We start from the raw sequence: 26,478 nt of genomic DNA on the forward strand, positions 1-26,478 counted from the left end.
GGGAAATGTTCCCTGAACGGCAGAAGTGAGGTGGGAGGAGGGAGAAGCCTTAGGAGGGAGGAGGCAGGAGGAACTGGAGCCCAGCAGTGAAGGCTGAAGAAGAGCAGTGGGAGGAGGTAAGTGGGACTCTTGTGCGTGCTGGGTTATTCTAGGCTTCTAGGTCTCCTCAGGCTCCCTAAGGTGGATAGGGAAGCCCGGGAGCCCGAGGGCTATGCCTGTCATAAGCATTCACCTGCCTTCAAACTTATAGTGTTGCCTCTAGCATCTGGGCTCCTGTAGTCAGACACCTCCTTGCTTGGTAAAACCATCACCTCCTGCACTTCCCCGAAGGCACCGTGAGCTCCCCTATCCAACCTCTATTCTATACAGGGTTGTGTCGCGGGATCTTTGAGATTAGAATGACTGTGGATGGCAGCACCTTTTACACTGGGCAACACATTGGATGCAGGAAAATCAGCTTTATTCTTAACCTTATATGAAAAATACCTCCCAACTGCTGAACAAATCCTGACGCTTGTAAAAGATGACTCAGACACTGAACACATCTAATGTTTGAGTTTGGGCTTTCTACAAGCTAGCTTTTCCCATTGTTTCTTTTCTTTTCTTTTTTTCCTTCCCTTTTCTTTTCTGTCCTTTCCTTTTCTCTTCTTTCTTTTCCTTTCCTTTTCTTCTCCTTTTTTTTTTTTTTTTGTTTAAAGCAAATGATCCAAAACCCATTCTCAATCATCATTTTGAAAGTTTCTGTTCCATGTTAAGAGCTAGTAACACAGAAGATTCATCTTCTTTGTCTAGGAAATTAAGTCAGCCACAACATGAAAATTTAGCTTCTGGATTTTCTGATTCTTATAAAGTCAAATGATTGTATATAAATTCTGTCCATCCTTGACAATATGTGTATCCTTGCAAAAGCAACCGAATGGCTTGAAATCCTAATTTTTGGCTGCAAAATAGGTATAATAATAATAAAATAAATAGTTATAATACATTGATGCTTTTGAGGGTCGAGAGAGAGGCTGAGTCGCTGTTGCCTTTTTCTAGATTTAGTTGGTGCAATAGTTTTAAATTATAAAGTTGGACATAGGTCTTTCAAGAATCAACTGGGTGGTTCAGCAAAGCCTTTCCTCTCCTACCTGACTTTCAGAGTGCCCTCAAATGCTTTAGGGTGGGGATTGGCAAATTTACCTCTCAGTCCAAACCTGGCTCACCATCTGATTTTGTAAAGAACGTTTTATTGGAAAACAGCCACGTCCACTTGTTTACTTATTTGCTATGTCTGCGTTCATGCTCCAAGTGGAAAACTGAGTTGTGAAAGATGGCCACCTGGCCCACAAACCCCTTAAAATTTACTGTCTGACTCCTTATAGAAAAATTTGCTAACCTCTACTCTCAGGATTTTCTGGTGAAACACATGCTCTAAATGTCTGCAGTGCGTTGCTTCATCTTTCATGTAATTGTAAGCACTGGGCACTACAGGAAGCAAAATAACAGTAGAGTTTACCTTCAAGTTCATGGTCTAGTTTGCCTTCCGGATAAGCGTTAGTTTCTGAGGGAGCCTTCCTTGTTTGCTGGTTCGCCCCTAACCTACCTACTGCCTCACCTACAAGTGGCTTTACCAGAAGGGTGCGTTGCCCTCATATTCTAATAACCATTTCTTCATACCTGGTGTCACTGTCACATTGCCACATTCTCACAGCACCTGAATCACCCTTCACACACACACACACACACACACACACACACTTTGTACAACTGCCTTTGCTAACTTTGGTCTAAACAGCAGACAACAAAAGCACGATTGGTGTGACCTTAAAATGTTCAGATATAAAGCCAACTCTTGGTAATTCCAGGAGGATTATACAGTTTGTGTGTCATTCGGATCGCTTGCCTTTTAACCACCAGCCATTTTACCACTTGAAAGTGTTTTATCCCTACTATAGATAGGGAATAGAAAGAATGTAGAATGAAAAATATGTCCGCTTGCTCTCGTCAATTACCACGGCACGTAGAATCCAAGAGAACAGGAAATCCATGTGCAAGCTTGTATTTTCCACTTTAACAACCACCATCAGAAAATTTATTGCAACTGCTAAGTCAAAATTAACTTTCAGGGAATATTTGTGACTTTATTTTCCTCTGCTATTCTATTACTCAAAAACCATCATGGAAACGAGCAGTAACTGCTCTATTGGATTTTGTCTAAGTTAGCAGGAAGGAGGTGAAACTCCACAAAACTGACAAGTAACTGTAAGGCGATGGTATCTTCTAATTCCAATAGAGGACTCAGCCATTTGGGTAACCACTGGCTATACTTTGGAAAATACTGAGCCAGAAGATCCAGGCTTGCAGTGCCTTCCGTGCGGCAGATGCAGGTGGCTGTGACGCAACAGCCCACGATGCAATGGCAGGCTGGGCTGCATGCCCCTGTGTGGCATGTTCTGGTGGCAAAGGTGTCCACCACCATTTGGTCCTGATCTACCTGTCCCTCCACCTTCCCACTTTTCAAAGGGAACCCCCCACTCCAAGGAACGGCGGAGAGGATCTGGATGTTACAGAAGTGGCTTTCCACTACCAGATCAGAAGGGTGGAGAAGAGGCTGGCGGGGTGACAAGAATGAATTAACACCCCCAAGCTTCAGCTCGTATCTAAAGCTGCCTCATTCAGGTAGGCATCCAGAGAAGCCAGCTGAGATTACTAACCCAACAGACATGTCTCTGGAAAATTCCAAGCAGAGGAAACAGCACAAGAGAAGCCAGCCAAAATAGCATAGGGTCCAGATGAGCATCTGAGTTTCAGGAATGATGAAAATAGTGTATTAAAGCACATTTATACTGGAAAAAAATTAGGCTATTAAAGCTCAATGACAAACTGCAGTAAAATTGTGTGCTAACTCACAGAGTCACCGCTGCCTTGCCTTAGTCTATTGTTGCCCTGGTCTGTCACAAACAGAGAGTATGTCCTGAGACAGGCTGATAAAATACCGTAAATTCTGATTTTTTTTTTTTTTTTTGGTATGGTTACATTAAAACCATCGACATGGTAAAGGACAGAGATGAGCAAATTACCTCTTCAAATCTGATCCACATGCAAACTGAGTGAATCCCATAATGACCACCTTAGTCAGATACTATTTTGCAATCTGTTTGAAGGCTAAATGCTTGTAAGCTTCTGTAGGGACAGTGCTGACTCTGAGTCACAGGGAAACCATTCCAGAATCCAGGTCTGCACATCAGTAAGCAGGCGCTTGGGCAGGGTGTAGACAGCACCAGGGACAGACTTTAATACAGTTCTAAGCTTTTAAGGGAAAAAAAACCTGTTTAGAAATGCTTGCTGGGTTTCATTAGACAGTGATGTGCCAGGTTTCCACCTCACTTCTTCGTCACAGGAATTCCTAAGTGTGTGGGAAAACATTTAGGGCTGAACAGTCCGCAGTGAGGTGGAAACATTTTCTTTGTGAGAGAGAGATTCGATTCTCACCACTGCTTCCACGTACCAGGATGCTGGTATGAATTCACTATTGATTTGCATATTCAGGTACGCTGCTCCTGTCTCTGCTGTTGTCCTGAGAGGTGAGCTCACCACTGAATCTCGAGAAAGATGGAGAAAATGGCCAATGGTCACGTGCAGAGGCCTGAAATGCCTCCAAGTCACATCTTTGGAGGACTGCCCTTCCGGGGAAGCAGCCTGTATTCCCTTCAGTGACTTTGTTAGGTCTGGGGGCTGCTGCAGGGAACACTGGGCCCCCTGATCTCTGCTGAGCACCATCTCTTGTCAGTTCTCCTGGTCTTGTTTAGCATCTTATTCTTTACTTCAGTGCCCCTCTGTTTATCTTCGGCTTAGGGTCCCAGACCATCTTCCACCAAAGCCTGCTCTCAGGAATAGATCAGTTATCAGTTACACAGTGAGCCATGATCCTATCTCTGAGGCATTTTCTTTCTTTATATTTTTGATTGACCTTTTAAAATTACGAAATATAACTTGGAGGCATAAAAGTGCATTCGATATCCACATAAAAATTAACAAACAGATGAAACATCAGAACTTCTGAAGCCTCCCTCCCTTATCCTTTTACCAAACAAACAAGCAAAAATCCTTCCCTTCCCACTAGAGGTAAGTGGAGGCCATCATTTGTTTGAGAAAGCCTGCCCACCTATGTAAGTAAGCATCTTTACAAATACCATTTTGCTTGGCTTGACCTTTTCATTAAGGGAATCCTACTGTGTGCATTCTTTTCCTCCTGACTTATTTGATTTCTCAGCCTTACTTCTAACTGGCATGGTACCCCATGTCTCTTGTTGTGGTGATTTGGGGCATCCGTGAGCAGATGAGAGCATACTGTCAAGAATATGTTCTATGTGTCTTACGACAGTTGTGACTGAATGACCGGGACCTGGTTGGGGTGTACGAGATGAGCAAGGGTCTCGGGAAAAGCTCTGGGAACGATGGAGGGGATGCCTTCTTGGGGGGGCGCCCTGCCAGGACTGAGGGAGTTCCTGGGCTGTGGGCCTTGCAGGGCTAAAACCAGGAGAAGTCCCAGGCAAACGGGTCCCTCCCTCCACAAATCCACCTCCAGGCTGCCAGTTGCCTCTTCTCCCTACCGTGTTGATTCTGAAATTCCACTCACAACTGCTCATTACTCCTGACAGCCCTGCCCCCACCTCCTATGACGAAAATCCTTCCAAAGAAGCTGCTGTGTCATTTGCCTCAGAGGAATGGAACTAACACTCTAGGGAGACAGTAGCAACAAACCCCCAGATTTCAGGGGGTAAAATGCTCTACAAAAACTTCTAATGTTGTATGATAATAACATATAATAAAATATAACAAAGGCGAAGTGGGGGTGGAGGACAGGTAGGGGGAGGAATGAAATTAGCAAGGGCTTACCCTGCCCCAAGCACCGTGCTGGTGATTATACACATACATATACACACATACATACACATACGTATATATGTACATAAACATAATGTATATCAGACATGATGAATATGTAACGTTACATGCCTACATTTGTAAATAAAAATATGAATGCAGATATAATTGATGTGAACTCTTATTTTAATGGATGAGAAAATGGGGGCTCAGAGAAATTAAGTTATTTGCTCAAGGTCACACAGCTGGTAGGGTTGCCAAAGTGGGAATTAACCTAGATCTAGGCTTTTATCTTTCATTTTTTTCAAGTTTATATACGATCTTGGTGGTGAGGAGTCAAAATGAGACTGCCTAGTTTACATAAAACGGCAGTCTCCTCCCCCCCACCCCGCCCCTGTCCCCACTCTGCTTCTCACTCAGCAGGAACAACAACTCTCCACTGCTTCTTTTTTTTAACCACTTTTTTGAAGCATGGTTGATTGTGGTGATGGTTTCACAAGTGTATTCTTATCTCCAATCTCAACGGCATTTAGTGTTGCTCCTTGTATCTTTCCAGACATCCAAACAGCAAGCCAGCGCTGCTCCTTTTTTGTTTTTTGCTTTTAGAGACCATCTACAGACTTCCTTTTATGGAAGGACGATGTGCCTCTCAGATACCTGGTTCCTCACCCTACCCCCCCACCCCGACAATTTCCTCCTCCTAACATCCCTACGGTCATGCATCATAAATCTTGTCTAACTCAATGCTTAATATTTAAATCATTACAACTAAGGGAACGTTATCCAGAGCTGAGCTATAAAGTGTAGTAGGATATATATTTCCCCGTGTAATCTTTGTTTTCTCTGGAGTTAAGAATTATACTTTTTTTCTTATTTTTTGTTTGTTTAGTTCCTGATGTTCCCATCGCTAACGTATTCCTATGTTGGAGGTAGACCTCTCCGCACCCTGTTTCATATGTTCAAACACATCTGTCCCTCTGATAGGATATTCACCTTAGAAAACTTCAAACGGTTAGGATTTTCCAATTTAGCATTAAAACGTACAATTAAGATGAAGGCAGGGTGGGTAAACGCTCGTAGGAATAATGTGTAGGACAATGTCAGAAACACCATGTGAAGTTAAACCCTCTCCTTCCTGAAAGAGTCCCCTCCCCTGCTGCCTCAGAACACAGAAATCCCCAAATTCAGCGCCTCCTGCCCCAACTCTGCTCCCCAGCGCTCCGCCCTCTTCACCTCCCCAGGACTGCACTGGTGTTCCTGCACGACAGCTAAGCCTCTACACCCTAGAATACGAACCTTCAAGGTGAGGACGCAAACAAAGATCAGAGATCGAATTTGAAAAGCCTGCCCTTCCATATATAAAAATTCCACTGGTACCACTCGGAGCGAGTATCTACACATACTGTATGAAAAAACTATGTGATGTTAATATCAAATTAAATTTCATGCTACATCTTGATTCATTAAAAATATATCTGTTTTAACTACTTTGAATTGGATCTGTAGCTCACACGGTGCACACTGCTTTTAATTTGCTCTGTAAAAGGGCCTGAACCTAACTCCACTTTAATGACATTATTTAAACTACCCTGGTCATCACAAAAGGAAGGAGGGAGTGTCTGAGTCAGAGGCTTTATATTTCAGAGTAATGCAAAGAACTCTTCCAGACTCACCCAACCAGCAGCTAACTCCCTCTCAGAAGAGAGTAAGGTAAATATCTCTGAAGCCCACAACTTGAAGTCTGGCCAGACACTTTGAATGAGAGTGAGGGAGAGAAAGAGGAGAGCGGTGGATGCTTCTCTGTACCTGAGAGTCTGAATGCACCCAACAGTGTCAACACTGCTGTCTGGTCCTGCTCGGCTTCTCTGTCTCGGGCTTGTCTACAGCTGGCTTTCCGTGGTGTCCTGGGGAGAGGGGCGCGCACTGCACGCTGGGGATCAGAGGCCAGGCGAACACTTTGTGTTCCATCTTGGAAGAGATAACTAGCATTTGGGAATTATGTCCAAATCTAAATTCTCAGGTGTTCTTATTTAAGGCCTTATGGGTTGGAAGATACAGATTTTTGAGAATTGAACTCTGTTTTAATTGCATAGCGAAGTGCTTATCTGATTAAGGATTTATCAAAATTTGAAATCATGGTTTTAAAAGAAATGGAAAGATTTGAAAATACTTCTGTAGAGGAGTAACTATGTTTAGCATGACATCTGACTTACATGATATGAATAAAAATTAAGCATGTTCAACAGTAGTTATTAATTTTCCCTCTATGTATGTTTTAGGTCAGTAAAAACAGGTATTTTTTCCCTCAACAATGTACCATGAAGTATGATTATTTTTCCTTGTACTGACAAAATTTTCTTAAGATGAAATATTTTGATTAAACATTTAAGGCACATAATTTATCTGTTAGGTATTAATAAGCTTAGATCCATGAAATATTGTCATTATAATTCCATGTTTCATTAAATGTATTTTGCCCCTGGCTTTTCTTATACTTTAAAAATTATTTTCTTGTTTTTTTATTAGACTTTTAAAAAAGCTTTAGTGAGAACATATCTACTCTTTTGTTTTGACGCAAATAGTATGTTAACAAAAGAAAGGAAGGGGTAAAAAAAATTTCTCGAATTGAAATATCCCGTAAGTAGGTAAATAGGCTTCAGACTTCCATGGACTTTTAAATCCTCAAGTCTGATGCTTGGAATTTAAAGACCTTCATGAGTATTTAATTCATGTTAACTTGAGAATTATAAGTTAATTCCGTATCTGTATATTAAAGTATTTCTTATAAGGAATATAAGAATGGAGTATATTTTTAGTAAAATAAAAAATTAATTTAAAACCAAGTTCCTTCGCAATTTGAAAAGAATTTTCCTTCATTGCTGTGTCCAGACACTGGCCTACTGGGTAATATTAATGCTGACACCTGCTTCTGTAGCTTAATGTAATTGATTTTCCTCTTCAATTTACTTTAGTTATTTAACTGGGCCCCAAATCATCGGATATTTGTTGATGGATTGATTTTATTTTTTGGTGTTTTTTTAAGATGTTGGGGAAAGAAATCATAGGAGAAAGAAAATCACAGTTTTGGTACCATATTAATGTTTATTCTCTGTCATCCGATGGAAACTTAAAACAAGTAATTCAATCTTAAATATGATTGTCTATTTGCCAATGGGATTCAGATTTTACATCAGATGAGAAGGAAAGACTTCATTTCTGGAAACTACAAGGCACTTGCATAGAGAAAAATAATAAAAACAGTTATGTGAAGTGGAACATAGTTCTTGGAGTTTATCTTCCAAGTGCATGAACGTGTCTGTACGAGAATGTTTAAGGATATATTATCCTAGTGCCATTTATCATTTTAAAAGTCGTTGCTTGAGAATTTTTAATGGTCTAGAAAGTTCTTGGCTGGTGTTTCTTTGTAATGATTATTTATCTAGTATGCTTTCCCTGCCATAAAATGTACCCAAATCCTAAAACTGTGTACTTGATTGCTTGTGGACAAACTCTTGTGCAGCTTCTCTTTACTTCAATGCAAGGATAGTTGAGTGAAAAGTCAGCAGGATGATTAAAAAATTAGAAAATGAAAATTTGTGATTATTGCTTAGAAAGTGAGTTAAAGAATGATATTTGAAAACATGAAAGGTTCTCTTTTCGCCCAGGGGGTAAAATAGTAAAATTTGAATTTGTAAAGCAACAGGAATAATTTGGGCTGGACTGAAGAAAAATGTACCTCAAAGTGAGTGTTTGTATTTTGGGTTATGATATTACCAAGTGGCTTCCAGATCCCCAGTGGACCACACAAGCAGGTCCCCAAACAGGGTCATTTAAAACTCTTTCCGATCTCAAGGATTCTAGCTTACATTATATCAATATATTACTATGCTCGCAATTCTTTATTTAATGTAATTTTCTCTGTAAAAATTTGGAAAAGATTATTATGCTTTTGCTTTTGAACTTAGTTTTGTAAAAGTGCTTAATTTTATTTACTATGATTTCTGGCAATCAACATGAAGTCTTGAAAATTATTTGAAAATTATTTGGAGAGAGAGAATCTAGCACACAATTTCTTCCTCAAATTAAGGAAATTCTTTTAAGCAATTTTATTTACTCTTAAATTGCAGGTGATTAAAAGTGAGGACCCTAGCCACTTGAGTGGACAGTCTGATGTTGTAATATTTGTTTTATTGTAACAGGACTTTTATTCTATTTCAGCTTAGAAATCTGGGGTGACTGGAGAAATAGTAGGCCCCAGGAATGTGTCAGCTTAGGATGTGAAAACAGAATGATCAAAGACCACTAAGGACAGAAATGCCACATCAAGGAGAAGTGGGAATGTGCCCTGGCTGTGAATAGGAGAGCACAGAAACACTGTGCTACAGAGCATCAGTGTTAAAAAAAAGAGTGTATCGTAAAATTGTCGCCAGAAGAGATAGTTTTAGACTGTTCGTAACAAGGATGCTGGGCCAAAGGAGCTTTTTATTTTTGTTCTAAGTTATTTGATAGTCACATCCAAGGCTGAAGAAAGGAAGCTTCGAATTTAAAAAAATCAATGAATATAAAAATCATAATATTCACAGAAAATGTACTCGGAACTCACTTTCTTTCCTCGTTCTCCAGGCTGCACTCCGTTTCACAATGGCCTCCCTTGCTGCAGCAAATGGAGAATTTTGCTTCAACCTGTTCCGAGAGATGGATAACAGTCAAGGAAGCGGCAACGTGTTCTTTTCCTCTCTGAGCCTCTTCACCGCCCTGGCCCTGGTTCGTCTGGGAGCGAGAGGAGACTGTGCTGCTCAGGTCGACAAGGTCAGTCTTGGATGTGCCACCAATCACGGCTTTTGTAATGAATCTTAGGGCAAATTGTTTCTCCCAAGAGAATGTTTTCCTGCAGTGGTCCCTAGTAAAGAAGACGCCTCGGTGAGCCCTCCCGCGGTGGGAAGCACTGACAGCTCGCGGCATTTCTCTTTAAGCTGGAATATTTCCAGAACTGCAGCTTTGATCCTTTTCCTTAGTCCTGTGGTTCTCAAAGTATGTTTCTGATGCCAGCATCACCTGGAAACCTTGGCAGAAATGCAAACGCTTGGGCCCCACCCCAGATCTACAGGATCAGAAGTTGCTGGGGAGGGGACCCAGCAAGCTGAGTTTTAAGGAACTCTCCGGGTGCGCGCTGAGGTTTGAGGACCACTGCCTGAGAAAATGTAGATGGGGAGGAAGAGCTAGAAAGAGTCATCAATGAAGTCACTAGCGACCTGGGCACAAATGACATCACAGCACATTCCAGATAACAGAGCCCACCAGAATGCTCACCGCATTGTCAAAACCACCACCCTTCCCAGCACCTTTACAAAGTGCTTACTAACGCACCCTTGTGTACAGCCCTGAGCTAGGCTGTGCAGGGAAGTTTACGTTCCTTCTCTCCAAAATTTGCCATCGAAATTCGGGAGCTCAGTAGTAGGTGAGATGCCAGGTCCAGGCTATGTCCAACCCTGATGTCATCCCTCTCTGCCCACCGATTCCTCCATTATTTTGGTGCCAGAGGGAGCGAGTCCCCGTTGTAACCTTTCACACTTAAGTACTTGCTGAAGATTATTGTGCAGATAGTTTAGGCTAGAGGAGTTTGTTTCGCTCCCTGGGTAGCTCAGTGAGTCTTTGTTGCTAGGAAACAAGGACAGAGCTGAAGAATGCCATTTTCCAACAGCTGGAGTGGTTTACAACCCAGCCCACTGAACACCTCCCTCTAATGAAATGATAACAGCCAACTGCTGAGAACTTCACCAGTGTCAGGCTCTGGGATAAACGCTACCAATATCTTGTCTGATGCTCACAGTAACACTGGAGTAGGCATCATTCTCCTGATTTGATAGAGGGGTTGACACACCATCTCTGTGCTAGTAAATGGCAGAGCTGACATGCAAACTCAGGATGACATGATTCTAAGGCAGGCTTTCTCAACCTCAACCCTCCTGACATTTTGGGTCAGATAATTCTTTGCTGTGAGGGGCTGTTCTGTACATTGTAGGAGGTTTAGCAGCGTCCCTGGCCTCACCCCACCGGACAGCATTACACACCTCTTCCCAGTCAAGGAAATAAAAAAATCTCCAGACACTGCCAGATAGCCCCCAAGAGGAAGGCCCATTTGCCCTAAAGCCACCAAAATGAAAGCCAGCTCAAAGCACACTATTGTAAAGCTTCAATTATTTTAAAGTTAATGTTCTGATAAATATATGTAAAGCCTTTGGAAAAGATAATCTAGCAACTAATAAAAATATTTCCATTCATTAATAAAAATACATAATGTTGTAGAACCAAACGAGACAACTTGGCATCAGTGCTGTAGAAGTGAGTAGATTCGGATTTGGACCTTGGGAAAATTAGTTCACCTCTGTGGACCCCTCAGGGTCCTTGTCTGTAAACTACAGAGGTTGATTTGATGGTATCTAATTTTAAAAAAAATAGCTTAACAGTTGTTCCTATTCAGTATGTCAGGCCGTGATGTGTGTGCTCCACACCTGTGATTAAAGCCCAGCTCTTACCCAGCAGAAGACACGGCTCGGGATCTGTGTGCAACTTCAGGTCCCGGCCACTCTCGGTGCTACTCCCTGGTGCGACCCCTCGGTCTTCCTGCCCATGGATGCCTGGTGGGCCAGGGATCAACAGTTTCTGGGAGGCGGGTCCCAGGGAATTCAAAGCGGTGCTCTTTTATAGTCACTGCCCCAATCAACGACTTTCACGAGTTACTTTTGTAACTCTTGCTATTTATGACCTCCTATAAGACCACGTAGGAGAAAAAAAAATGACAACTATAGTCACAAAAATATTCATGTAATTCATTTGTACAAATATAAGTCCTCTGAAAAATACCTTCTTGGAAATTAATTTTCAGCCTCCGCCCTGCTCCCCACCCCTCACCCCCCATATCCCGGTTAGCTTCTCATCGTGGTACCTGACACTTGACATCATGCATTTGTATTAGGTAAATCCAAACCCATGGTATTTTATGTTTCTGGTGCATCCATATATACTTAAATACCAATCTATCCAATGATGCCCTTGGATATTTTTCAAAAAAGAAAACTACAAGAAACTATTAAAGTTAATCTGACAGAAACTTTGGCCAAAAAGAAGGGAAGATTCCCTTCTGCTTGCTAGGCATCACGCTAATTACTAGGTTGTTTTTACGAGGTAGTGAGTAAAAGGTTTACAACTCAGAGGAGCAGACACCAGTCAAAATGTTTTTTCAACAAAGCTGTTAATATTTTACACACGATAACGTTACGTAACAATCAGTAGGACTTTCAATGTTTTCTCAGCCTTCTCTTGGTTACATCTTTCTCCCTGAATTTTTTCTAAGATTTTAGAACTGGACCCTCTCACCCATAATCCCTCTTTTTAGGAAGGAAAGATACAAAGGCATTGCCCAAATTCAAGGTCAGAGGACAAAAGCTGGCTAGTGCTTCTCTCTCTCCATCTCATGTTGAGGTGATCCACAGTAAGGACTTTCATTTGCAACTTTTCCTTTTTCATTTTGGGGATACCGAGAGGTAAACTTCATCTACTTTCTAACATAAATGTTACAACGCAGTTAAGAATGAAAAAGTGACACTGACACAGTCCAAGTAAAACAGACGCGTGCTGTTATTTGCTCCCCTGGTAGTAACAAAATAAACACTTTCATGGAAACAGAAGGTCCTTGTTGAACCTTCCTCTCTTAGGGATAAGTTAGCGATGTCGATGTTCACTAACGGAAGAATCATAGTTACGGTGAAATTGGCCACAGAGCCGGGAGGCAGAATCACGGGATTCCAGTTTATACTTTCCCCAAAGGACAGTCTTGTTCTAACCAAGTCAACAGGGCAGCTGGACACGTGACTCCTGCCCTGGGTGCTAACAAGCACACGCACAAACACGACTGCTAATGAAGGCGTCTCGAATCCTTACTTTTCCCATCTGGTCCCTTCTTGCTCAGCACCACCTGCTAACTGCTTCCCTTGTTCTCTGTGTGCAGATGCTTCGTTTTAATACCTTCTCCGGACGTGGGAATTCTTCTAATACTCAGGTAAAGATGATATGTTCTTTTAGGAAAAGAGATCGTGAGACTAGACGTAGAAAAATTACTGCCTTTCTGACATACTTAGTTATGCTCTCCATCCTTTAAAGCAAAGGAACATGTCTCATTCAGATTTGCATCGTGCGACTATTTCAAACACAATTTTTGATAACTTACTTGTAAATTATTAACTTAACCAATATTTTACTTGTGTGTTAGCCAGAGTTTGGGAAGATGGACTGGGAAGTAAACGTTTGTTTTTGTTCTTTGATATTCACAGCCAACTTACAGAGCTAAAATGAATTATTTAGTGTACACATTAGCCAAATTAATTATCTTTTGTTAATAGCTTATTCTAAGATTAATAATTTATTTTAGTAACTTTTTTAATTAACGTCAATCACAGATAATATTTTGAGAAAGGGCAAGAAATTGTAGATGTGTGTGGCATTGTTTGCTGCTTTAATACATCCTTATCTTTCAATTCTTTTCTGGTATAAAATACTTGTTTTATTTCATGTGCAAAAAGAGTATGCATACCTTTGCAGTCCGAGAATACATTTTTATGAATCTTTTTAATAATAGCCAGGAATCCGATCCCAACTGAAAAGAGTTCTCTCTGATATAAACTCATCCCACAAGGATTACGAACTCAGCATTGTCAATGGACTTTTTGCAGAAAAGATGTTTGATATTCGAAAGGTAAGTGCAGCCTCCTGTGTTAGAGGGTTATTTCCATTATGAACCTGAGTCTTGTTCAATCCATCATCTGAATAAAGGCTTGCACCTTTCCACTGAGCCATACAAAGGTGATTTTAAGTGTCATCACCTTGTTTCCAAAATACAACTTGGCTTTACCTGAGTGATCCACATATGCAGGGTCACCAGACTGACAGACTCCAAAACAGCAGAAGGGTTGCCCATTGGCAGTGGCGTGGAGCTGGGACTGGGGTGGGAGGAGCAGACAGCTCATTTAGAGTTGTCCACGGGCAGCAGAGAAAAGTCTATCCATTTTCCTTCTGCGTTTTGCATCCCCAGAGCTGAGTTCACCTCCTTTTTCTCAGCCATGCCTTTCCATCTCTCCTTCCAGCGGTTAATTACTTATCTTTTCAGTAAGATCGCTTACAAAAAGAGTTCCTGGTAAGAGACATTACCCAGATAAGGCCAGCCTTTGGTAGAGCTGCCACTGAGACTTGACACAGGAGAGGAATGGGCTCACTTGAGGTCAGCAGATTGATTTTTAGTATTACCATATGGAGTTTGTATTACCAATTCATTCAACATAGTACCTGCTCACTCCAAGACCAGTGAGATGCAGGATGCACTCTGCGTGCTGCTATGCTCAACCCAGCCTCTAGAACCATCACTGCTGTGGCAGCCGGAAGCTGTGGAGCACTATTCAAGCAGACACAGTGGCCACAATTCTCTGGGGAAGTCTGTTCCCCCCTTTAATTCTTCACTCCTCACCTGAATATTAAACTCCACCTCTGTGACATCTCTGGGCTAATCTCTACTTGCATCTTTCCAGCTGTCTGTGTTCCACCCAATCATTGTTTCCTCTGTCTGTCACCCACTCAAATTCTTTGCCCCTTTCCAGCACCACTCCCAAATCCTTTGGCAGCCTGTCAATTATGAAGCATTAGGACACATTGCTTTTTAATCTTCCCAAAAGTATCTTACACAAGCTTTACAGGGGCCACCCTGATGTTCTATCCTTCAGGATAAACGATAATGATGCTCTAACAAGTCCTTCTATCTCTTTCTACGCTGACTGCACCTCTGTGAAATGCACATTCAACTGTATTACCTCCCTGCTTGAATCCCTTCAGTGACTCTCTCTGGAATAAAATGAAAGCTCCGTAGCAAGGGGAACAAGACCCTCATGCTCTTGTCTCATGTCCTTCCATTTGCCCTTTCATCAGTCACTGCAGTCATCACAGATTCCTGTCGGTTTTCTGGATGTGCCCACATCTTCTTACTCCTGTGAAACGAGCTCTGTTTGCAGTGCTCACCTTTCCCCACTTGCCCTGGCCAACTTCCCTTCTTCTTTCAAGACTCATTTTAAGCTCATTCTCCTCTGAGAAGATTCTCTGAAAGTTACGGGCCTCTGGGTGTACTGTGGATTATAATTGACTTTTCCCTTAGACTGTGAACTAGAGGTCACAGACAGGAACAGAACGAGTAAAATGTATTCGAATTGGGAACAAAGTAATAAAGCTATTATTGCTCACAGATAACAATTGTTTATGTAGAAATTCTAAAAGATTTTTATAAATAATCAGACTATAGTGAATTTAGCAAGGTTAACATATAAAACTCATTTACATTTCTATATGTTATCCATAATTAAAAAATAAAATTTAAAAGGATACCATCTACAGTGGCATTATAAAACATCAAATATCTAGGAATAAATCTAATGAAAGACGTTTACAAAACAAAAAAAGTTGCTAAGAGAAATTAAAGAGGACTTTTAAAAACAGATGATTTTAAAAAGTTGTTTATGGAGAGAACATTCAATATTATAAAAATGTCTATTGTTCCCATATTTATTTATAGATTCACAGTATTTGATTTTTGGAGAAATTGACAAGTTGATTTAAAAATTTACATAGAAATGCAAAGAACCAAGAAAAGTCAAGACAATCTTGAAAAAAAGAGAAAAAAACGGAGGACTTACATCACTGGAAATCAGCACTTAAAAACTACAATAATTAAGATTTGTTGGTATTTGTGAAAAGAGATAATAGACCAGTGGAATGCAGCAGACAGTCCTGAAACACGTAGGGACACACGGACACTTGACTTATGATAAAGGTGACTCTACAGAGGAGTAAGGGTCAGTGTTTATAATAAATGGCAGTGGTTCAACTTGCTATCCCTAGAGAAAAATGTATTTTGACGTTCATCTGTATACAACAAAATCAGTTCCGGGTAGATCATAGGTAAAAATGCCAATGGCGGGACGATAAAGCTTTTAGAAGAGGAATATAGATTTTTATCCTCATTATCTTGGACAAGCAAATATTTATTAATTTTTGTTTTAGGATACATAAAGCTCTTGTCATCTAGGATAAAGTAGACAGCATTAGGGCATTAGAATTAAGAATTTCTTTTCATTAAAAAATATCATAAAGAGAGTGAAAAGGCGAGCCATGGAGGCAGAACATACTTGCAATAAACCTGAACAATAAAGCTCCGATATCCAAAATCAAAAACTCCTGTGAATCAAGAAAAACACAAAAACTGGCACTTTACAAAGGAACATACTTAAATGGCCAATACACATATGAGGAGACAGTCAATATCAATAGCTTTATTCTTTGTCATTTAAGTTTTATGCCTCCTTTTAAGGACTTAAGCAACAGTATTTGAGGGGGATCGGGAAGACACATTAGCTGGACTGAAAAGAAAGGTACATAGATTATACCCCAAGCCTTCTTTGTAGAACTAATCTCATCCTGCAGGCAGATGATGGGTAACTAGCCAATCCTCATGAATATTTTGAAAAATTCTGTAAAATTCACCAGAATACCCTCTGTCAGTATATACAGTTTGTGAGGAATATTTTCCCCCCAATTATGAAAATCTTTCCGTCAAAATGTGCATATGTGTGCTTGCTGTGTTACTGCTACACTGGATTGCTGTAAGTACTTTTTATTAAAGACAATAAGTATTTCTTGAGCACCCATGACGTGCAAGGCAATGTGCTAGGTGCGAGGAACGCGATAATCAGCAAGGCATCTATGGTTCTGACTTCACAGAATCTACCGTCTTTTTAAGGGCTCAGAAAATCTCAGATACAAGCAAGATGCACTATGATAACAGCTGGTAAGAAAATGAAGGTAAAGGGACTGTGAGCGGACACAGGAGGGACATCTATCAGGAAGAGGCATCTATACTTTTGGAAATAGAAAATGAGTAAGACGTTATAGCTCGATGGGAGAGTGTGTGCTTAGCCTGCACAAGGTGCTGGGTTCAATCCTCAGTATCTCCATCAAAAAAAACCCCAAAACCCTAATTACCCCCACACACAAATAAAAGAAGAAATGAAATAAATACATACACAAAGTAATTTTAAAAGATGTAACTATGAGAGCCATGGGACATTCCCAGTAGAAGGGATGCTGTTCAAAGGCCTCGAGAGAGAGAGGACACCTGCACTTCTGCGATGCTTCGAGTGTTTGGATCTGGCTAGAGAGCAGAGTATGAAGGGGAAAGTGGCTAGAAGTGAGGTGAGTGAGGTGCAGACCATCAGAGCCTTGCAGGCCAGGTCCAGGACTTCATCTTAAGCACAAGAAGTAGCCTTGAAGGGTTTTCAGGAGGAAGAGGATGACACAAGCAAGGGAGATGAGTTAGGGGGCTATGGAAGCACGGACGGCGAGAAAGCAGTGGTCAAGTCAAGGGGTGGGCATTAGCCGCAGTCTCTACTGATGCCCCCAGTCCCTCTCAGGTGCCCTTAAGTTAAAGAGTGTGCTTGCTATGCAGATAGAATTTCAAGTTCTCCAGTTCCCCTTCTAGCCATACTTCCTCATCTTTGAGGCAGGAAGTAGTCCTTGAGTAAGGCAGAGGAAATGAGGAGACACATTCGAAAATATATTTCTTAATGTGCTTACTTGGTGATGGTTTGAAAATACAAGAACTGCATATTACTTATAGAACTGTGTGTCATTTCTATTTATAGGACTACATTGAGTGTGCTGAGAAACTATATAATGCCAAAGTGGAAAGAGTTGACTTTACAAATGATATAGAAGACACCAGACATAAAATTAATAAATGGATTGAAAACGAGACACACGGTGAGTGCCATGCCCTGTTTTTCAACAAGATCTGTCAGTTATATCTGAATACTGAGAACTCTCAACTTTGAAGTTGGGAGTCTTTTGTATCCATAAAGGAACTGCTCTCTTAATGAAAAGTAATCTTTGCTATTATTTTTAATTGCTTTAGTATTTGCACTGTGGTTTTGAGCAATCTTAATGATGTGAATGCTTTATATATTTTTTAGAAATCTTGTCTATTACATTATCTCATTTTATTAGGAAACAAATTTTATTAGTGAGACAAAGTGATTTTATTATGGCCATTTCATAAATTAGTGACAAGCTGAGTTAATTCATCGTTAACCTCAATGTCTTATACTTGGTTAGTGAACAGAGAGATTGGTTTATAGGATATTATTTTCAATAACCACAACATAATATTTTATTCTAATGACCCATCCAGTATCTTACTGTTCCTTCTTGGACTGAAGAAGCTTATTAAAATAATGATATCCTGCTGTCTAAGAAGTATACTTTCATATCATTGATTTTTTTCCTAAAGAATACATAGCTTACTTTTTATTTTAAAATTCTCTTCATTTAGCAAGATAATATATGTGGCAAAGGTAACGCCTACCAGAAAAAAAGTACATCTTTTTATTGACAAATCTCTTTCCAAGTGAAAATGGAACTCCACCTAATGTTCTTGTGTAGTACAAAACAAAGAAAGAAATCTATTTGTTGTTTTGTTAATCACCTGATTCCAAAGTCATTTCTTTACCTAAGATGTGGCCTTGATTTATACTCTGAACAATGTATGTGTATTTGCTGAGTCTGGCTCTGTCTAAAAAATTTGAGATATGTGGCTTGCACCCTTAAATACAAACATTCAAAAGCATAAGTTAGTCCTGGAAACAACAATACAGTGGCTCAAGTTTCTTTTTGTTCATTTATTCATCATCACATCGGTAGGGGGTTACTTTGACCATTACCTACCACGTGTTTCAAATACACTATTCATAAATCAAGAGAAACCCATATAACTAACTTTTCTAATAACTGAATGGAATTCCATTTAGTGTTTAGTATTTTAGTGTCAGATTAGTAAAACTTTTCTTCATTTGGAGTAGTTATTTATTTCTCTTTCTTCCTTTCTCATGCAAACCTATGTATAATTATTCTCATTGTGATGAGCATATGAACTCAATACTCATTTGGAGGAACACTTCAAAATGATGCCAATATTCCAACAAACCTACCCAGGTCTTATAACCCTCTTACCCTGAATCCTCCACACACTGTCGGAGTCACCCTTCAGAAAGGCAAATCTGAGCCCTCGTGACTCTGCCCTTTCATGTATTTTAATAAATGCTGAAGAATAATTGTCCATCACCTTCAAGATAATCCAGAATTTTCCCCGGACTCCCCAGGCTCTTTATCTTCCGGTCCCTGCCTCTAACCTTTCCTATCTTATTCTTCCTATTCCATCGGAATGAGTTAGGGTTTCCCCACGTACACTCTGCTCTCCCAAGCTTCCGTGTCTTTGAATAAACAGTCCTGTCTTTATGGAAGTTTTCCCTGACCCCAACCTTGCCCTCAGCTCAAGCAGGTGGCCCAGCCAGAGATGGCTGCCCCAGATCTGCGCTCCCGCAGCACACTGAGCACAAGGCTGGGACCCCAGGGTGCTGTGACTGCGTTTGGGAGCTGCCTCTACTGGGCTGGACTGAGCCCAATGATGGCAAGGACTGTGTCTTTCACCATTGTGATTCAAGTATCCAGAATGGTGCCAAGCATTTAGCAAACGTCTCATTAACGTGGAATGAAGGAATTAGCCTTTTCAATAGAATGGAGTTAAATTATACCAGAAGTGCTGTGGCCTCATCAGTGGAGTAGATAAAGGCTATCTGGTGTCTACCACTAGGGAAGGGCTCTGAGAATTGTCATCTTGGGTCGGAATCCTGTTGTCAGGATTTCTTGTACAAATTACTTAAGCTGTCTATGCCCTACGTTCCTCAACCGAAACGGAAACAATAATAGTGCCTACTGTACACAGGGTTTTGTGACGATTAAACCAAGTATTGCATACAAAGTGTTCAGAAAATGCTAGACTAAGTAATTACTCATAGATTATTACTAATATCATTATAATTATTATGTGATAAGAAAAACATTCATTTCATCATTAAATTTTTTTTTTAATTTACATGAAAAAAATTAACTTTTTTTTTTTCTCTATTTTCAAAAGGCAAAATCAAGAATATCTTTCATCAAGGTACCATAAGCTCAGCCGCTGTAATGGTGCTGGTGAACGCTGTGTACTTCAAAGGCAAGTGGGAATCAGCCTTCACCAAGAGTGAGACCCTAAACTGCCGTTTCAGATCGCCCAAGGTGTGGAAATCTGTTTAATTTAGGAAGATTTTTGCCAATAGTGTGCCTTCACAGAAACTGTGGTATTACGTAGACAAGTGCTGGGTTTACCATTTCTTTGCTCATTTTTCCTACTGCCTCACCGGCACCATCCAGTACTACATGCTAATACAGTATGGGTAAGCTGCTTGTAAAACAGACTTTCTATTTGCCCGACAGTGCAGGTTATGGAACGCAGCAAATTGGTATTTCTTAAAACATTCAAAATTGACTAAAGTAATAAAATATGAATTTATTTTAAGATACTCTTTAGAACATTTTAAAAAAATTTTGGCGGGGAGGGGGAGGTAATTAGGTTTATTTGTTTATTAATGGATTGAACCCAGGACCCTGTGCATGCTCAGCAGGCACTCTACCACTGAGCTCTAACCTCCCCCCACCCTTATTTTAAGATATTCTCATTAGGAGGCTTATCAGAAAAAACATCTGACGAAAGCATGCCATTTTTTTTGTGTGTGAGTCTAAGTGTGGGGTGTACATGTACAGTGAGAGTCATTTAACATCAATGACGTTTTTTTTTTCCAGGGTCAAAGCAAAGAGGTGTTTCCTTTTACAAAGGGAAATGTTATGTTAAATAAAGCTGTGCATTTCCCAGAATTGGTCATACCTGGTCTTTCGTCTAATTCTTTTTGATCTAAAACATCTTAACCGACCTTCATAAAACATATATTCTTGTGTACCAATTTGTCCCTTCAGAAGACACATATGCTTGGTTTTATTTTATCAATTTGTGCACAGTAATCTTAGTACAGGAGACACATCACAGACTGGTGTCAGTTTTGGGTCCATCAAAAATTGGTGGCATTATCTCTTCGCTAAGTCTAGTTCCCGTCTCTCCCCAGCACAACCCTGCTGTGTGACTCTTTACCCGCCCGGGCAGGAAGTGAGACTGTGGCTGTGACATCCCAGCCCTCATTTGTTTCAGCCTCCACGAGGCTGGTGGGTCTCATTAAACAGGTGCCCTTTTTTCCTTCATTGCATCCTGTGTGTTCTTTGTGAGGTTTGGACTCTCAGTCAAAAAGAACAAACTTTTCAGAGGAAGAAGGATCTTTGGTTCAAATAATTATCTGACTTCCTCCTTTAGAACCTTCTTTCTTAAGGGGAGGTGTTACAAAAATGTTGAAAAGTTGGCAGAATCACAATATATTTTAGGGGAAAAAATCATTTATTATACCTCTACAGTGTCTCTAAATTTACAAATGGTACCCTCAAGAGAAGAGCTACTGTGTTCCCCCTCAAGTTAATTTGGGGGATAGTATCAAAATTTTTTATCCCCTCAGTATCAAATATTTCACAGGAATTTAAAACATTTTACAAGACTTCATTCTTAAATTGTGATTTTATAGTAGTAGTCTGTCTTTTCCTTCTGATGAGAGGAAAAAAAATTATAGCAATCATTTAAAATTATAATGCTATTTAATAACTATTTCTTACTTATGATACATTTTCAGATAAAACTCAAATGCAAGGCAGTGTTCCAAGTGCTAGACAGATTAACTAACAACATTTTTACAACAATCCTATGCAGTAGAGATTATTTTTACCCCTCTTTATGAGAGGAGGAAATGGAGGCACAGAGAGGTGAAGTAACTTTCCCAAGGTCACATAGCTGGGGAGTTGTAAACTCAAGCAGTTGAAGTCAAAGTCTGTGCTTTTACCACTGAGATGTGAACCTACACGACCACTATTGGCCACAAGTTGGGGAAAATCCACAAGGTCAACTGAACAAAAACTGCAGCATGTTCTTACTGTATTTGGTCAGTAAGTGAAATAAGGTGGGCTTTTAAAATTCTTTTGTGACTTTTGACTTCCAGTGTCCTGGAAAAGCAGTGGCCATGATGCATCAAGAACGGAAGTTCAATTTGTCTGTCATTAAGGACCCATCCATGCAGGTTCTGGAGCTCAGATATCACGGTGGCATAAGCATGTACATAATGCTGCCTGAGAATGACCTATCCCAAGTAAGTCACTGCTGCCACTTCCACTCTTGGGGAATAAGATTTTTAGGATGCTGTTGATTGTGTTTTATCCATCAACTTTAAGATCTGGAATTACTGACTTACTCATTTATTCATTTACTTGACAAATATTTGAGTACCTACTCCGTGCCAGATACCATTGCAGATGTTGAGACTGACTCATCTCAATTTAGCATCATTTTAGTTGAATAGCTGTAGAGTTGGAACCTGTTAAATTTCAGCCACGGTGAGTGAAGAGCATGAGTTTAGGTCTTTGCATTTGGCCAGGAAAATAGCCTTTTATGTAAAACTGAAATTTTGATAGACTCAGCATCTTAAGCAGGAACAATATGACGGCATTTTTAAGTCCTGAGCCTTTGAGAATTAAAATGTATGGTCTCACTCTGTGCTGCTGTGTTTCTAGGAAGAGCAGGTTAGAGACTGCCCTGTGACTGATGGAGCAGGGCAGCCGACCAGCACGGTGCAGGCGGCAGGCAGCGGCGGCCCTGCAGAGCCAGACATCATCACTGGGTCTCAGATCTTGCTCTTCAGCCCTTCTTCTCCTTCTCCTTCTCCTTTTTTCCTTCCTCCCTCCTCCTCCTCTTCCCCTTCTTCTTTCTGTGAACTTGGCTTCCTAGGTCTGTGACCTGCAATCTCAGAAGCCCAAATCTCTATACTTCCAATCAAAAGGAATAAGAGACATCATCTATTGAACACCTACTATGTGCCAAGCCATATGCTCGGTGCTTCATTTTTATTATCTCATTTAATCCTTACAGCAGCCACGTGAGATTAGGGAAAAGAGGCTCATAAAATTGTCAATTTGTCTGAGAAGTACATATGGACAAATGTATGTGTGTGTACACACATATCACTATCCTAAAAAGCTATAACTAAAGTTTAAAATATTTGTTGTGTTTTAATTAGGAAAATAATAAATGTTTCTTGTAAAATAATGGAAAGTAAAAAATATAGAAAGAAATGGAGACTCTTCCTACCCAGAGGCATTATTTCTATCCATCTTTTTCCTATGATTTAAAGACATGATTTTAAAACTATGGAAGTACCAATCCTACATGGACACAGGCAATGAATTATTATAATGATTTGTGTCCAATTTTTATTTTAATCTTCTTTTTTGACATGAACGGCAAGAGGAATGTCATAAAGTTGGCATTGTTAAATTTAAAGCATGACAATATGAATTATTGGTATTCATATTAAATCAATAATTCACTTGATAATCTTTATGACAGTCAGATCTTAGCACACATCAATTATGTTAACTTCAAATAATCTTCAATAACAGAAAAAGTATCTCATATAAAACAAGTGGTAGATAACTATAAAGATTTGTTCTTGCACTTACTGAGTTTTTCTTTTCTGTAATAGATTTTCCTAATAATGTTTGGATCAGATTAGCATAAATCTACAGACTTCCATAATCCTACAGGACTAAACAGCAGTGTGGAAGTTGCCTCTGCAGAAGACTAAATGAGGAAAAAATTCTAATCCAGTAACAAAAAGTTACTATCCACGAAGTGGATAATTTACACACAAAAAATTTAAAATATAAAATTTATAAAATTATATAAATCCAGGTCCTTGATAAGACTATGAGGAAGGTTTAGCAGCTGTGAAAAGCCATTTAGGATTCCACTGAGCCTAAATTTGAGAACAAATGCCCATATGTGTACAAGATTGGTAAACAATGTGCGTGAAAACTCTTCCCATTATAAGTGTGTAGTAATCTATGATCGATTCTCAGTGTGAAGGGGTTGGAGAGTTCAATCTGCGAGTCACCTGGGGCAGCAGTGATACTGGGGAGAGACAGGGGCTCCTCACTGTGTCGCTGAGGGTCCTGGCTCTGCCCTTACTCTTAATGGACTGGACCAATCCAAGAAAAATGACATCTCCCTACACTGTCTTGAGCTTCAGTTGTCACACACGTTGAGTAGGAGAGTCGATCTGGATCCAGGCCTTCCGGTGGGGGTGTCTGTGCTGGGAGGTGTTGATGACACAAGCCCAAGAGGCTACAGCTCTGGGCTCCTTGCTGTGGGCCACCCGGGGTTCCGTTGGTTTATTCCCACAAGCTGTGCAAGCACTATCACTAAGTCTTTATTGAGGGGAAAATGGTCAGGAAACACTGATTTCTATGGCTGATGAGTTCCTTCCTCCCTTTGGTGATCTCTGATTCTCTAATTCCTTCACTCGTTCATTGTTTCCCCTTGGCTACATACGTTCATATGCGGGCAGAGATCAGAAATGCCCTGAAGCATGGATAAGCCACACCTTGTCACATTAGAGAAGATTAATATGTGATTCATTAAAGAGTACTTGAACCATTTGTTTTAATCATTTCCCCTTTCCAGACACGCCGGGGACCCACACACATACGTATATGCAAATATCCAGGAGAGGATGATTATGGAAAACCCTGTATCTTTGTAGCTGTTGTTTCATGTTTCTTTTTTAAAAATTAAAAAATTGTTTTTGTTTTTTTTGTTAGTTGTGGGAGGGAGGTAATTAGATTTCTTTCTTTCTTTATTTTTAGAGGCGGTACTGGGGATTGAACCCAGGACCTCATGCAGGCTAAGTGTGAGCTCCACCACTTGAGCTATCCACCACCCCCCCATCTGTTTCTTAACCATATGATTTTAAATTGTCTTTTAAATATTCTTGCAGATTGAAAAAAAACTGACCTTCCAGAATCTAATGGACTGGACCAATCCAAGAAAAATGAGATATCAATATGTTGAGGTGTTTTTCCCTCAGTTCAAGATAGAGAAGAATTATGAAGCCAAACACTATTTAAAAGCCCTAGGGCTGAGAGATATCTTTGATGAATCCAGAGCTGATCTCTCCGGTATAGCTGCAGGAGGCCGACTATACATGTCAAAACTGATGCACAAGTCTTACATAGAGGTGACCGAGGAAGGCACAGAGGCGACCGCTGCCACGGGAAACGACTTCGTAGAAAAGCAGCTCCCAGACTCCACAGTGTTCCGAGCTGATCACCCATTCCTATTTGTCATCAGGAAGAATGACATCATTTTGTTTAGTGGCAAAGTCTCTTGCCCCTGAAAATCCAACTGGTTTCTATTATAATGGTCCCTGAAACATCAAGGAGCCACCACAAGTGAATAGATTTGAATTTAATTGGAAGCACATGGTGTTTCCCTTGGGTTTATTTCCTTCTAACGTTGGTTGGCAGATGATTTTGGTGACTTGACCCTCCTTAGACACCTGGTTGATTGTCTTGATCTTGCTCTTAGCATTTCTACCACCATCTGCCTACCCCATTTCTAATTTCCTTGTCTCTCTACCCACACTTATTTCTGCCAGTCTTCACACCATAGCCTCTCGCACAAAGATCTGGATATAACATATGGGAATTGTGTAGTGCCCTGCTGGTAATGGTGGAGTAGTAAGATAGAAGCAGCCCTAGGGATCTTTTTTGAAACTGTAGTTATGGCAGATATTCTAGTTTTGCTGTAAATGATCTACATAGTAAGTCCCACTGCGGGAAATAAATGTGAAGGATAATTTTTCCTTGCTGAGCTAAGAAGACATTAGCATTTAATTTAATATAGTTGATTTGAAATTAATATCTATTTTAGATGCTAAAAAAATATGAATTTGGGGTTGGGGACCAACTGAAATGTTTCATTAATCATTTTGGCCTTTCCTTGATAGAGACTTGATATGTACATAGTTTTTCAAATATTAAGTATCTCTTAACAGTTGCCAGTTGTTATTTGCAGTATATTATTTCATATGCTGTAAAGTTTGTAAATTTTTTCTCTATTTATCGAAATAAAAAAATTGAACACAGCTGTACAGCATGATGGCTCTCCTCGGGCCAATCGTGAGACTATCTGCACTATTTTCTACGCCAAGCAATCAAGCCATGAAAAGAAAGAATGCTTTTTTAATATAAATCTGACTTGGTTTAATGTTGCTATTTTAGTACACATGAAAGTTACTTCTCCAGATACTTACATAAACAGATGAGCAAATTTAAATACTAGGATTTAAATTCATAAGGGGAAATGATTTGCATATATTAGTATTTATGATAAGCCGTAAGTAATTTTACAAGACAGACTGAAAAGTAAGAATCACTAGACCATGCAGCACTTACTGAGGATTTTATAAACTGTAACAGCCTGTCGAATTGTGTTTTCATCACAAAAGACTCTTTATCTGAATAGAAACTAGGTTGGTCAGGAGTGGCCTACAGCTTGGCACCGCGGTGCTTAGCACTGGGGTTGGCAGAACTTGACTTTCAACAAATACTGTGGAGCCCCTGAATATGGCATGAACGAGTTAACGTGGTATGATTTGAAAGATGTAGCAAAGCCCCTGACCGAAATAATTTAACCCCTAACCTGCACCCCTGAAGTAA

The 26,478-nt window shown here is 40.1% G+C and overlaps 1 protein-coding gene across 2 annotated transcripts; it reads left to right on the forward strand.

Annotated features, from left to right (window-relative positions):
• On the forward strand, positions 1–25,924 carry SERPINB7 (serpin family B member 7). 2 transcript variants are annotated; one of them, XM_010961262.3, is made up of 8 exons: positions 1–116; positions 9,493–9,678; positions 12,878–12,928; positions 13,505–13,621; positions 17,604–17,721; positions 19,931–20,073; positions 21,927–22,073; positions 24,756–25,924. In XM_010961262.3, exons 2-8 carry the CDS (start codon positions 9,511–9,513, stop codon positions 25,152–25,154), a joined length of 1,143 nt encoding a protein of 380 aa, XP_010959564.1. In that variant the 5' UTR covers positions 1–116; positions 9,493–9,510; the 3' UTR covers positions 25,155–25,924. The 2 variants fall into 2 exon arrangements, with proteins under 2 accessions (XP_010959564.1, XP_045377406.1); XM_045521450.2 differs by lacking the exon at positions 1–116 and adding an exon at positions 6,538–6,579.
• Positions 25,925–26,478: the final 554 nt, after the last annotated feature.

This window comes from Camelus bactrianus, chromosome 30 (genome assembly GCF_048773025.1).
Source record: "Camelus bactrianus isolate YW-2024 breed Bactrian camel chromosome 30, ASM4877302v1, whole genome shotgun sequence".
Classification (NCBI taxonomy): domain Eukaryota; kingdom Metazoa; phylum Chordata; class Mammalia; order Artiodactyla; family Camelidae; genus Camelus; species Camelus bactrianus.

What these genes read in the sequence shown, in the direction of transcription:
- SERPINB7 (XM_010961262.3), top strand. Translation starts at nt 9,511, where the DNA reads ATGGCCTCCCTTGCTGCAGCAAATGGAGAATTTTGCTTCAACCTGTTC. An exon ending in AGATGTTTGATATTCGAAAG is followed by an intron (nt 13,622 to 17,603) that starts GTAAGTGCAGCC and finishes TTCTATTTATAG; the next exon opens with GACTACATTGAGTGTGCTGA. An exon ending in CTGAGAATGACCTATCCCAA is followed by an intron (nt 22,074 to 24,755) that starts GTAAGTCACTGC and finishes ATATTCTTGCAG; the next exon opens with ATTGAAAAAAAACTGACCTT.